This window comes from Cetorhinus maximus, chromosome 6, assembly GCF_964194155.1.
Source record: "Cetorhinus maximus chromosome 6, sCetMax3.hap1.1, whole genome shotgun sequence".
In the NCBI taxonomy this organism is placed as follows: Eukaryota; Metazoa; Chordata; class Chondrichthyes; order Lamniformes; family Cetorhinidae; genus Cetorhinus; species Cetorhinus maximus.
In genome coordinates, this window is record NC_135884.1 from 154,634,163 (window position 1) to 154,648,425 (window position 14,263).

At 44.1% G+C, this 14,263-nt stretch overlaps 1 protein-coding gene across 2 annotated transcripts in view; it reads right to left on the minus strand.

Moving 5' to 3' along the window:
* Window positions 1-14,263, minus strand: part of lsm14ab (LSM14A mRNA processing body assembly factor b) — a 90,754-nt gene that overhangs the window by 3,111 nt on the left and 73,380 nt on the right. For both annotated transcript variants that reach the window (XM_078544690.1, XM_078544691.1), the window contains 2 exons: window positions 4,161-4,338; window positions 2,980-3,226 (listed from right to left, as the gene is read on the minus strand). In XM_078544690.1, coding sequence (XP_078400816.1) covers window positions 2,980-3,226; window positions 4,161-4,338 — 425 coding nt within the window. The remainder of the gene's footprint in view (window positions 1-2,979; window positions 3,227-4,160; window positions 4,339-14,263) is intronic.

The following is a 14,263-nucleotide window of genomic DNA, read 5'->3' on the forward strand; positions in this document are numbered from 1 at the left end:
TAAATTTAATGCAGAGGTATGTAAAGTGATACATTTGGGTTGCAAGAACGAGGATAGGCAATATACAATTCTAAAGGGGTTGCAGGAGCAGAAACCTGTGGTACATGTGCACAAAATCACTGAAGGTGCAGGGCTGGCTGAGTAAGTGATTAAAAGTCACATGGGATCCTAGGTTTTATGATCTGAGGCACAGAATGTAAAAGCAAGGAAATTCTGATGAACCTTCATAAAATACTGGTTTATCCTCAACTGTGTCCCCAATTCCGGGCAACACACTATAGGAAGAAGGTTTTTTTTAATTCATTGGCGGGACGTGGACATCACTGGCTAGGCCAGCATTTATTGCCCATCCCTAGTTGCCCTTGAGAAGCTGGTGGTGAGCTGCCTTCTTGAACCGCTGCAGTCCATGTGGTACACCCACAGTGCTGTTAGGGAGGGAGTCCCAGGTTTTTGACCCAGTGACATTGAAGGAACGGCGATATATTTCCAAGTCAGGATGGTGAGTAGCTTGGAGGGGAACTTGCAGGTGGTGCTGTTCCCATGTATCTGCTGCCCTTGTCCTTCTAAATGATAGCAGTCATGTGTTTGGAAGGTGCTGCCTAAGGAGCATTGGTGAGTTTCTGCAGTGCATCTTGTAGATGGTACACACTGCTGCTACTGTTCGTTGGTGGTGGAAGGAATGAATGTTTGTGGAAGGGGTACCAAGCAAGCGGACTTCTTGGTCCTGGATGGTGTCAAGCTTTCGAGTGTTGTTAGAGCTCCACTCATCCATGCAAATACACAGTAGTCTATCACACTCCTGACTTGTGCCTTGTAGATGGTGGACAGGCTTTGGGGAGTCAGGTGGTGAGTTACTCGCCACAGGATTCCTAGCCTCTGACCTGCTCTTGTAGTTCGGTATTTATATGGCTAGTCCAGTTTCTGGTCAATAGTAACCCTCAAGGATGTTGATAGTGGGGGATTCAGTGATGGTAATGCCATTGAATGTCAAGGCGCAATGGTTAGATTCTCTCCTGTTGGAGATGGTCATTGCCTGGCATTTGTGTGGTGCGAACGTTACTTGCCACTTGTCAGCCCAAGCCCGGATATTGTCCAGGTCCTGCTGTGTTTGGACATGGACTGCTTCAGTATCTGAGAAGTTATGAATGGTGCTGAACATTGTGCAATCATCAGCCAACATCCCCACTTCTGACCTTATGATGGAAGGAAGGTCATTGATGAAGCAGCTGAATATTGTTTGGTCTAGGACACTAGGCTTTAGAGAGGATGCAGAAAAGATTTAGGAGAATGGTTCCAGGAATGTTGGACTCAGTTATGCAGGTAGACTGGAGAATCTGGGGTGGTTGTTCTTTGAAAATAGTAGGTTTAGAGGAGATTTGATAGAGGTGTTCAAAATCATGAGGGGGTCCAGACAGACTAGTTAGAGAGAAACTGAACCTTAATTTGCTGGGAAGAGACACATTTTGTGAAGTTGGGGTTATTGTCGTTAGAGCAGTGAAGCCAAGAGGACATTTATTAGAGGTATTTTAAATCATGAAAGGTTTAGATAGAGTAAATAATGAGGAACTATTATTCATGGTTAAAGGGTCAATAGCAAGTGGGCACAGATTTGGGGTAATTAGCAAAGGAACCAGAGGTGACATGAGGATTTTATTTTTTGCAACAAGCGGCTAGGGTGCAGAATTCACTGTCAGAGTGGTGCACATAGGTTCAATAGTGGCTTTCAAAAAGAAATTGGACAAATACTTGAAGGGGAAAACAACTGCAAAGATTTGGGAAAAGAGCAAGGTTGGATACTAATGGAAAGAGCAGACTGGACAGGTCAAGTGGCTTCCTTCTGAAGTATACATACATGCTATGAAATGAAGGGCTTCGTCCCCTTAGAAGCAGCCCATTGGTATCTCTTAAGGTTCAGTACAGCTTCTTATGGGTAAAGGACCCAGCCAGTGTACCACAAACCCAAGCAGATCAGAAGGTTCCAGGTAGAAATGTTTCGGGCACTAGAACAGGCCTCCAATTCGACACAAGGAAATGTGGGGCTGCCCTGATGGTTTAGTTGGTCATTACTGAAGCCCTTGTTTTGTGTTTGAGCCATTGAGATCAGGAGGGTTTAAAGTTCAATCCCAGGTCTGTGAAGTTCAATCCCAGGTCTGTGAAGAATTCAAGGACAGTAGTGGGAACATGACAATTGTCCTTAAAATTCTTGACTTGGGGAAAGGTGGGAATTGGGTGGGGAAATGGAGATGGAAAGAAATTGGTTATCAGGGATTTCAATTACCATCCAGTAACTCCATCTGTAAGTACATCAGGATTGGGTTTGGCAATATCTCCCTGTTCGAATTGTGCTAACACTCACCACCGAGGCTTAGAATGGAACTGCAGCTGGGGTGAGTTCCTGGTGGATGCCCATTGCTTGTACATCCATATCTTAAGCAAGGAGTCAGTGCCTTCAGGAGAGAAGGAATAAAGGGGAGAACACAGGAAGGGAATAAACCAACAAGTTTGGAACCTTGGCTGGACCAGATTCCAAAAATACTAAGTTAAAGAAATGGGTAGTCAGACCTCAATCAAGAGAGAATTTGGATAGTTTGCGCAGAACCTTAGCCCCACAGGTCCATGCTAGTTACTATGCTCCATACAAACCTCCTCCCACCTTAATTCATCGCATCCTATCAACATATCCTCCTCTTCCTTTCTCCAGAATATAATTCCCCTTCCCCTTAAATGAACCAATGCTATTTCCCCTCAACAGTCCTTGTGAAAAAGAATTACTCTGGGTAAAGAAGTTTTCCCGAATTTATTATCTGTGGCCCTTAGAAGAAAAATGGAGGAGTCCAAAACTAAGTAAAACACCAAGGGCAAAAATTAGGAGTTCAGCAAAGTGTGTAAGACTGTCACACCATATCTCTCATTTGCACAGTTCAGTTTTCTAAACTTGAGCAATTTTATATGAAAACAAATTATGAAGGATAGAGCTACCCTGTATTCGAAGTCTGAGAACTCTCTGCCTCCTCCACGGCCTCCTCTGAATCCTCCACGATAACCACCACGGGGAGGCCCATAGTTCCCTCTCCCTCCACGACCCCGCCCGCCCCGATATCCATAACCTCCTCGTCCTCTGTAGCCCCCGCGGCCACGCATTGGACGTAGTGGTATTCCAAACGTTTCTGCATTTATCCGCCTCTCCTCGGCCCAGGTGGGTCTCCGGTCCCTAGAAGAGAAATAGCTGACGAGAGAGTTATATTGCATGGCTCATCAAATGTAAACCAACTGCATAACATTAGTAACAGATGGAGGCAATACAGCCCCTTGAGACTGCTATGCCTTTCAATTAGATCATGTCTGTCCCTCAACTCTATTTACCTGCCTTGGAACCATATCCCCTCCGAGACCCTTCCCTTACAACATTTTCCTTAGTCTTGAAAGCTCCAACTGAGCCCCCGAGCATCCACAACCCTCTGCGTGAAAACTGTTCCACAATTTAACATTAAAGTTAGGCCATTTAAGAGTGCAGTCACAAGAACCCAAAATATTTGACCCATGTGACACAATGGGGAGGTGGTCAGCATGGGGTGCACATCTCAAGTCAATGGGACGTCAATCCTATCAGTGCTGGTAAACAGCCAGGACAGAGACAGCATTTTGTCTCCAAAGATAACCATAACTATGTTTCAGTTCAGCAGAAAATGACTGTCTTTTGTTCAAATGCAAATTACAATTTTTAAAAAAAAAATCACTCCTGATATGGGTGTCACTGGTAAGGGCCACCCTTATTGCCCATGAAAAGTTGACGCTGAGTCTGCGCAAACCATTCCTCCTTTAAAGCCTTCTCATCTCCAACAAAGACTCACAGCTTGCATTGCAAGTTAATCCAGGGCACCATCTGTACTATTCTGCAGTCCAGCAGATGGATAATTATAGCAGAAGGGCATTATTAACCACACCACTGCACGCTTTTGGGAGCAGGAGCAAACTGCGGGTCTCCGACAAGTCTGTCCAACAAGCGGCATTGTTCCAAAACGCTCCACACTAAAACATCTTTCAAACTGCATTTGCAATTTACATTTATGGGACAGAAAATTCCACCTTCCGTTAAAAAATTATCTAAATGCTGTGTTGATAGTTGTGTAAAGCTACCATTTTTGGCAGATAATAAATACCTGGTTTCATTATCACAGGAAATGTTGTCAAAAAAGGATTTGGTTTTGTCGTAATAACATTTCGGTCCTGAAGTGTCCTCCTCATCTGCGTTTCCTTCACTGTTTTGCGTTTCAATCCCTGAGTCACCTTTATCTTCACCATTTACAGTTTTCTCTGTTTTATCAGGCTGCTTGTCATCTGCCAAGAAACAAAAAGAACACCCAAGGTTTATTGATAAATTAAGAGAAGTGTAAATCATTAAATTCTATAAAAAATACATATTTGCAAATCAAGTGATGAATAAGCATTTCTGTAGATCTTTCACAACCTCAGGATTTCCAAGTGCTTTCAAGCCAATGAGGTGCTTTCTCGTGTAGTTATTCCTCCAACGTAGGAAACATGGCAGCCAATTCGCACACAGCAAGCTCCCACAAATGGCAATGTGATAACGACCAGATAATCTGTTTTACTGATGTTGGTTGAGAGATAAATATTTGTCAGGGCATCGGGTTTAGCTCCCCTGCTCTTCAAAATAGTTCCATAGGATCTTTTCTATCCAGCTGACAGAACAAACAGGACCCAAATGTAACATTTCAACTGATGAGGTTTCCCAAATGCAATGATCATACTTGTATCTGTGGTATTCTGTCTCTTGAAAGTAGTAATTAAAACACAGAAGGAGACATCACTTGTTGAACCAGGTTTGTTTGACTAAATACAAGGCTATAGGAAACACATCAACACATCAGTGGAGCAAGTGACAGAATTTGGATTTCTCTGACACAAACAACTGTTGAAGCAGAGCCCATAAATGCTTTAAACACAGGAGTGTGCCAGAGGAGGACCCTGGGACAGGCTGTCAGCAGCATCTGGGAGAGTGCAAGAGAAGGATCTACTGTCAAGTCTCCATTCAAGTAGGAGTAAGGGTAAACTAACAGCAAGGGTCCATATTATATTTAATTAAAATATCTGGGGAGCTCAGTCCTGTGATTTGCACATCCTGCGCTATGTGGGAAATCCTAGACACTCCTGGCAGTCTGGATGACCCGTGTGTGTGCAGGAGGTGCCTCCAACTGGAGCAACTTGAGCTCTGGGTTTTGGAACTTGAGCGGCAGCTGGGGGCACTACAGTGCATTCATGAGGTTGAGAGGTTCGTGGATAGCACGTTTCAGGATGTGGTCATCCCACAGCTGAACTAAGTGCAAGCAGAGAGGGAATGGGTGACCACCAGACAGAAGAAGGGGACCAGGCAGGGAGTGAAGGAATCTCCAGAGTGCATCTCGACCGCAAATCGTTTTGCGGCCTTGGAAAACAGTGAGAGTGACGGTTCCTCTGTGGTGGCCAACCAGAGCAAAGGCCATGGCACTGTGGGTGGTCCAGCTGCTCAGGACGGGAAGTAGTAGTGTGGAAGGGCAATAGTGGTAGGGGATTCGTTAGTGACAGGAGTAGACAGGCGCTACTGTGGCCGTACACGTGACTCCAGGATGGTATGTTGCCTCCAGGATGCCAGGTTCAAGGATGTTATGGAGCAGCTGCAGGACATTCTGAAGGGGAAGGGTGAACAGCCAGAGGTCGTGGTCCATGTTGGGACCAATGACATAGGAAGAAAGAGAAATGAGGTCCTGCAAGCAGACTTTAGGGAGTTAGGTAGGAAATTGAAAAGCTGGATTTCAAAAGGTAGTAATCTCTAGATTACTCCCGGTGCCACGCAGTAGTGAGTATAGGAACTGAAGGATAGAGCAGATGAATGTGTGGGTGAAGAGATGGTGCAGGAGGGAGGGCTTTAGATTTCTGGGGCATTGAGACAGTTTCTGGGGGAGGTGGGACCTGTACAAGTTGGACGGGTTACATCTGAACAGGAACGGGACCAACATCCTCGTGGGGAGGTTTGCTAATGCTGCTGGGGCAGATTTAAAAAAAATTGGCAGGGGGATGGGATCCTGAAAAGTAGTTCAGAGGGGAGAGAAGCTGAGATGGAATTAGAAGTTAAAACACTAGCAGGGCAAACATAGGCTAGATAAGAAAGAAGTGAGAGTGTAGCAAGGCTAAATGGAATACATTTTAATGCAAGGAGACTGAGGAATAAGACAACAAGCTGAGGGCACAGATAGGCACATGGGAGTATGACATCATAGCTATGACCGAGACTTGGCTAAAAGAGCAGGATTGGCAGCTCAACATTCCTGGTTATAGGATATTCAGATGAGATAGAGAGGGGGATAGAAGAGAAGGGGGGCTTGCAATATCAAGAAATCAATTATAGCAGTGAGATGGGATGATAACTTGGAAGGATTATCAAATGAAGCCATATGGGTAGAAGTAAAGAACACAAAAGAGGCAAACACACTGTTGGGTGTGTACTATAGGCCCCAAACATTCAGGGAGAGATAGAGGATCAAATATGTAATCAAATTTCAAAGAAGTGTAAGAATAAGAAGGCAGTAATAGTAGGGGATTTTAACTACCCAAATATTAACTGGGATAGCTTTAGTGTGCAAGGTAGGGAGAGAGCAAAGGAGAACTTTTTAGCCAGTACATAGAAAGCCCAACAAGGGAGGGGGCAGTTCTGAATCTAATATTTGGAAATGAGCTCGTGCAGGTGGAAGGCATATCAGCAGGGGAGCATTTGGAGATAGTGACCATAACTCAGATTTAGCATAGTTATGGAAAAGGACAAAGGTTGGGCTGGGAATAAAAGTTCTAAACTGGGGAAAGGCTATTTTACTAAAATGAGATGCAATTTGGTCCAATTGGACTGGGAGCAGCTACTTGCAGATAAAACTGTGTCAGAGCAGTGGGAGGCATTCAAGAAGGAAATAGCAAGAGTACAGGGCAAATATGTTCCCGTAAAGAGAAAGGGGGGGGGGAACCAAGTCTGGAGAACCCTGGATGTCAAGGGACATGAAGATTAGGATCAAGAAAAAAGAGAAGCTTATGGCAGATACCAAGGTCTCAATATGGCAGAGTCCTTAGAGGAGTATAAAAAGTGCAGAGGGGAAAATAAAAAGGAAATTAGGAAAGCTAAGAGAGTGCATGAGAAAGCATTTGTGGGTAGAATAAAGAGCAAGAGAATAACTAGGGAAAGAGTAGAGCTAATTAGGGATTAGAGAGGTCGTCTGTGTGTGGACCCGGAAGATGTGAATGCAATCCTCAATGAATACTTTGCGTTGGTCTTCACAATGGAAAAGTATAACGCAGATATAAACATCAGTGCGGAGGACGACGAAATATTAGAAGAAATTAAGAGAGAGAGGAGGTACTAGCAGGTTTAGCGGCCTTAAAAGTGGATAAATCCGCAGGCCTGGATGAGATGTAGCCCAGGCTGTTAAGGGAGGCAAGGGAAGAGATATCAAGGGCCCTGGCAGTAATTTTCAAATCCTCCCTGTCCACAGGGGAGATGCCAGAGGAGTGCTAACGTTGTCCCATTCTTAAAAAAGGGAAGGGATAGGCCAGGAAATTACAGGCCAGTCAGTCTAACCTCAGTGGTGGGAGGTTACTAGACAGAATTCTGAGGGACAGAATATATCTGCACTTGGAGAGACATGGATTAATCAGGGATAGTCAGTATGGGTTTATTAAGGGAAGGTCGTGTTTGACAAATTTGATCGAATTTTTTGAGGCGGTAACCAGGAGTGTTGATGAGGGTAATGCATTTGATGTGGTCTACATGGACTTTAGCAAGGCTTTTGATAAGGTCCCTCATGGCAGACTGGTCAAGAAAGCAAGAGTCCATGGGATCTAAGGCAAGTGGCAGATTGGATCCAAAACTGTTTGAGGGGCAGGAAGCAGAGGGTGATAGTAGAGAGATGCTTGTGTGACTGGAAGTCATTTTCCAGTGGGGTTTCGCAGGGCTTGATGCTGGGGCGCTTGCTGTTTGTGGTGTACATAAATGATTTGGGCTTAAATATAGGGGGTATGATCAAGTACACAGATGACACAAAAATTGGTAGGGTGGTAAATAGTGAGCAGGATAGCTGTAAACTGCAGGAGGATGCCAGTGGACTGGTCAGGGGGGCGGAGCAGCAGCAAATGTAATTCAACACGGAGAAGTGTGAGGAAATGCAGTTGGGGAGGGCTAACAAGGCAAGGGATTACACTATGAGTGGTACGACCCTGGAAAGTACTGAAGATCAGCCGGACCTTGGTGTGCATATCCACACATCCCTGAAGGTAGCAGAGCAGGTAGATAAGGTGGTTAAAAAGGCATATGGGATACTTGTATTCTATGCCTCGACTAATAAAGGCAAAAGCAGGGAGGTTATGGAACTGTATAAAACGCTGGTTAGGCCACAACTGGACTACTGCCTGCAGTTCTGGTCACCACATTATAGGAAGGCTGTGATTGCACTGGAGAGGATGCAGAGATTTACCAGGATGCTGCCTGGGCTGGAGGGTCTGAGCAACGAGGAAAGATCGGATAGGCTGGAGTTGTTTTCCTTGGAGCAACAAAGGTTGAGAGGGGACATGATGTGTAAGATTATGAGGGGCATAGAAAGGGTGGATAGGAAGGCACTTTTTCCATTAGTAAAGGGGTCAATAACCAGGAGGCATGGATTGGAGGTAAGAGGTAGAAGGCCAAGAGGGGATTTGAGAAATCCTTTCACCCAGAGGGTGGTGGGAGTCTGGAACTCACTGCCTGAAAGGGTGGTTGAGTCAGAAACTATCGTAACTTTTAAGAAGTATTTAGATATTCACTTGTGTTGCCATAGCCTCCAGGGCTATGGGCCAAACGCTGGAAAGTGGGATTAGTGTAGCAAGATGTTTGCTGACCGGCACAGACGCAATGGGCCGAAAGGCCTCCTTCTGTGCTGCAGACGTCTGAGTCTAGGACTAACTGCTTGTAAAAGAAAAATGTTAAAAGGTATCAGGAGTAAGCAGGGGTGGGAGATTAGACTGAGTGCAATGTTAAAGGGATTGGGTGGATCAAAGCGGAATGAACAATGTCGCTGACCTGATGGATCAAATGGCTAGTTTGTGTGCTGGAACGCTCTATGATTCCAAGTGGTTTGTTATTGCTTTGGTATCAGCATTTTCACTGGTTCCAGAGGTCATATTCTAAGATTGAGGTCCTCACAGCAAATCACACACTTGGTAAATGTAGAAAATCACAGGATTGTGCACTGCACCAAATTACTCACGACCCCCTAATCAATTCCCAAAGGCAACTTGTCCAGTCCTGATCACACAGATGGTTTACACCCAGAATATTCAATGCTACAAGCCACACCCTCAGTGGGTAGCAATTTTGCCTCAGAGTCGGGTTATCGGTTCCACTCCAGAGACCTGAGCACAAAATCTAGGCGGAGACACCAGTGCATTTCTGAGGGAGGAGTGCTGCACCGTCAGAGGTGCCATCTTCGAGATGATACTTTAAACCAAGACCCTGTCTGCCCTTCTGGGCGGGCACTGTTAAGTGAAGAGCAGAGGGCTTCTCCCAGACGTCCTAGTCAATATCTAGCCCTCAACAAACATCACAAGAACAGATTATCTGGTCAATTACCAAAGCAGCTTCTATCAAGATCACAAATGACATCCTGTAACGCTGCGACGTGGGAAACTTTCCCTTTGTGCCTTTCTTGAAATACCTGAAACTTTGACCATACCATCCCTCCTCCAACACCTCCCCACTGTCATCTGGCTGGGTGAGACTACTCTCACCTGGTTCCTTTCTTCTCTATCTAATAGTAGTTAAGAGAATCACCTGCATTGGCTTCTCTTCCTGATCCCACAGTTCTACTTCTGACATCTCCCAAGGATCTATTCTTAGTACCCTATTTCTCATCTACTTGCTGCCCCTCTGTGACATCATCCGAAAACATGGTCTTAGTTTTCACATGTACGCAGATAACAGCCAGCTCAACCTCACCACCACCTCTCTCCACTCCTGTTAAATTATCAGACTGCATATCTGACATCCAGTAATGGGCGAGCAGAAATTTCCTCCAATTAAATACTGGGAAGACTAAAGCCATTGTTTTCGATCCCCGCTCCAAACTCCATTCCCTAATCTGCCAACTCTATCCCTCTCCCTGGAAACTGTCTGAGATTAAGCCAGTATGTTTACAACCTTGGTATCACATTTGAAGGCGAGATGAGTTTCAGACCTCATATGCATGCCATCACTTAGACTGTCTATTTCCACCCCCGTGAATTTGCCCCTGTCTCAGCTCATCAGCTGCTGAATCCTCATCCATGCCTCTGGACTCGATTATTCCAAAGCACATTTGGCTGGTCTCCCACATTCTACCCACAGTAAACTGGAGATCATCCACAACTCTCCTCGTCTAAACTCACAGCAAGTCACATTCCTCTATCATCCCTGTGCTCCCTGAACTTTATTGGTTCCCAGTCAAGCAACATCTTAATGTCAAAATTCTCATCCTTGTTTGCAAATCCCTCCATGGCCTTACCCGCCCCACTACGACTGTAGTCTCCTCCAGCCCCATAACCCTCCAAGATATCTGCACTCCTCTAATTCTAGCTTCTGGTGCACCCCAATTTTAATTGCTCCACCACTGGTGGCCATGCCTTCAGTTGCCTGGGCCCCAAGCTCTGGAATGCCTTCCTGACACCCCTCTGCCATGCTTTCCTTGTTTAAAACACTCCCTAAAACCTCTCTCTTTGACCAAGCTTTTGGTCATCTGAAATAATATCTTATGTGGCTCAGTGTCATAGTCTGTTTTATTATGCTGCTCTAAAGCACCTTGGGACATTTCAATACATTAAATGTGTTACATTGGAGTTTGTTGGATCTTGCTGAGTACATATTGGTTGTCACATTTCCTACACTTACTATGCAACAATTACTATACTTCAAAAAGTATTTTATTGGTTGTAAAATGCTTTGGGCTGTCTGCATTCATGGAATGTGTTGTAGAAATGGAAGTCCTTTCTTCTCTCCAGAGGCTGACTTGTCCTGTGCATTTTCTGTATTTTTATACATTTCAGTGTCCTCTGGCTGGAATTTTTCGTTTGTTTCTTTTCCAAGTCTCTCTGTCTTGTTTACATCGCTCCCAACTGTACAAGGGCATTGTCTTCTATTGAATGAACAGGTTTGAACCAGCAAGTGGTGAAAGGGGAGGAATGAGATACTTTTGTACCAGTGCTTTATACCTCAGACATCTTGAAACACTTTATACATGAATTACTATGTCGATTCTTACTGTGTGCAAAATCTGTTAGTTATACAAAGTTACCACACTACAAAGAGCAGAGACAAACATGCAGTGAATGTCTTTTACATGGTGTGGATTAAGAGAGGAATCTCAAGGCATACGAACGTACAAAATAGGAGCAGAAGTAGGCCATTCGGCCCCAGAGGCCTGCTCTGCCATTCAATAAGATCATGGCTGGTCTGTTTGTGGTTCGAGTTCCACATTCCCATCTAGCCCCAATAGCCTTTGGTTCCCTTGCCAAACACAAATCTATCTACCTCTGCCTTAAAAATATTCAGTGACCCTGCTTCCACCACCTTCTGAGGCAGAGAGTTCCAGAGTCGCACAACCCTCAGAAAAAAATTCTCATTATCTCTGTTTTAAATTAGGGGTGGCCCTTTTAGGACCGTGTCCCCTAGTTCTGGACTAACCCACAAGAGGAAACATCCTTTCCACATCCACCTTGTCAAGGCCGTTCAGGATCTTATATACTTCAATCAAGTGACCCCTCACTCTTCTAAATTCAAGCAGAAACAAACCCACCTGTCTAACCTATCCTCATAAGACAACCTGCTCATTCCAGGTATCATTCTAGTATACCTCCTCTGAACCGCCTCTAACACATTTACATCCTTGCTTAAGGCAGCCAAACGTGCATACAGTATTCAAGGTGTGGTCTCACCAACGCCCTGTATAACTGAAGCATAACATCCTTACTTTTACATTTAATTCCTCTCGAATTAAGGATAGCATTCCATTTGCCTTCTTAATTGCTTGCTGTACCTGCATACTAACTTTTTCTGACTCATGCAATAGAACTCCTAGATCCCTCTGCACCTCAGAATTCTGCAGTTGTTCTCCGTTTATGTAATAATCTTTTTTATTCTTCCTGCCAAAGTGAACAACTTCACATTTTCCCACATTATTTCCCATCTGACAGATTTTTGCCCACTCACTCAACTTATCTATATCTGTCTGCAAACACATTATTGTCCTCTTCACAACATATTTTCCTAGCTATCTTTGTGTCATCGCTCCTCATCGCCTTCGCTCTCCTCATCTAAATCATTGATATAAATTATAAAAAGTTGGGGCCCCAGTACAGACACAGGACTCCACTCATCACATCCTGCCAATCAGACAAAGACTTATGCATTCAGCTCTGAAGAGTCGTACAAACTCGAAACGTTAACTCTGTTTCTCTCTCCACAGATTGTCAGACCGGAGTTTTTCCAGCATTTTCTGTTTTTATTTCAGATTTCCAACACCCGCAGTATTTTGCTTTTACCCATTTATGCATATTGTTTTCTGCCAGCCAGCTAATCCTCCATCTAGGCTAACAAATTACCCTCTCCCTATACTATGAGCTTTTATCTTACATAATAATCTTTCATGTGGCACCTTATCAAATGCTTTCTGGAAATTAAGTACCGTACATCTTCAGGCTCCCCTTTATCCACAGCACGTTACTCCTTTAAAGAACTCCAATAAATTGGTCAAACATGATTTCCTTTTCACAAACTCTTGCCAATAACCTTGGTTTTTCGAAGTGCCCAGCTATAACATGTTTAATGAATGACTCTAACACTTCCTCATGACAGATGTCAAACTAGCTGGCCTATACTTTCCTGTTTCCTGCCTCCCTCCCCTCTTGAATAGAGGGGTTATAATTGCTACTCTCCAATCTGATGGAACCTTTCCAGAATCTAGCGAATTTGGTAAATTAACACCAACATGCCTACTACCTCATTAGCTACCTCTTTTAAGGCCCTAGGGTGAAGTCCATTTGGACCGGAGGCTTGTCAGCCCACAGCTCCATCAGTTTGCTAATGATTGTAATTTCACCACGTTCCCCTCTTCCCTCCACCTCCTGACTTACATCTATTGCTGAAATGTTTTTTTATATTCTCCATATAGTGAAGGCAGATGGCAAAATATTTGTTCATTTCTTCTGCCGTGTCATTATCTACAATTAACACACCATTCTCACTCTCCAGATGACCAATCACTTCACTCTCTTTTCCTTTTTAAATACCTGTAAAAACTCTTGCTATTCGCTTTTACATTTATAGCTAGCGTCCTCTCATAGTTTAATTTCTTACTCCTGATTAGCCTTTTAGTCATTCTCGGTTGTTTATATTCTGACCAATCGTCTGACCTGCTACTCACCTTTGCGCAGTTATATGCATTTTCCTTAAGTTTGATGCTTTGCCTACTTCTTTAGTTAACCATGGAAGGGGGTCCTCCCTTTAGAATTTTTCTTTATAGTAGGAACCTACTTATTCTAAGCACCTTTAATGTTTACCTGAATTACCACAACATGCAGGAGTCAGCTTCATTTTAACATTACATCTGAAGGACTGCAATGGAATTCTCCTTCGGTACTGCTCTCGGTGTTAATGCATGATATATGCTCGGGTCCTGGCATTCGCCTTGAACCAACTGCATTTTGATTCCACATCAGAAATGCTCCTAACTAAGCCAAGCAAACTCCACTCCCTTACTGCAGTTAGAAGAATTTTGTCAGCTCTCACACAGCCTCTTATATCAAGGGCTTCATTTGTTCTGCTCCATGGGTTAAATTATAGGTTTGTACAGCAAAGGCCCATCATACCTGTGCCAACTCTGAGAGCCATTCGATTAGTCTCATTACCCTGCACTTCCCCACAGTTTTGAAAACTTCTCACTTTCAAGTCTATATTGAGTTTCTGATTGAAAATAATTAGTGAACCCATTTCCACCACCCTTTCAAGCAGTGCACCCCAATGTCCTTCCAGGTCGTGCCTTAAACACTCAAAATCAGTTAAGTCGCACAGGACTAATTTGAAGGTTCATCACGATTGCAGTTTTCTAGTCATTGTTTAAGAAGATAAAGAGATCATGAAATTAGGACAGAGTGCAACAAAAGTAATAATAGCAGGTCCAGAAGGAAAAGCACCAGAGTTGCTCTTTCCAAACTACATCATAGG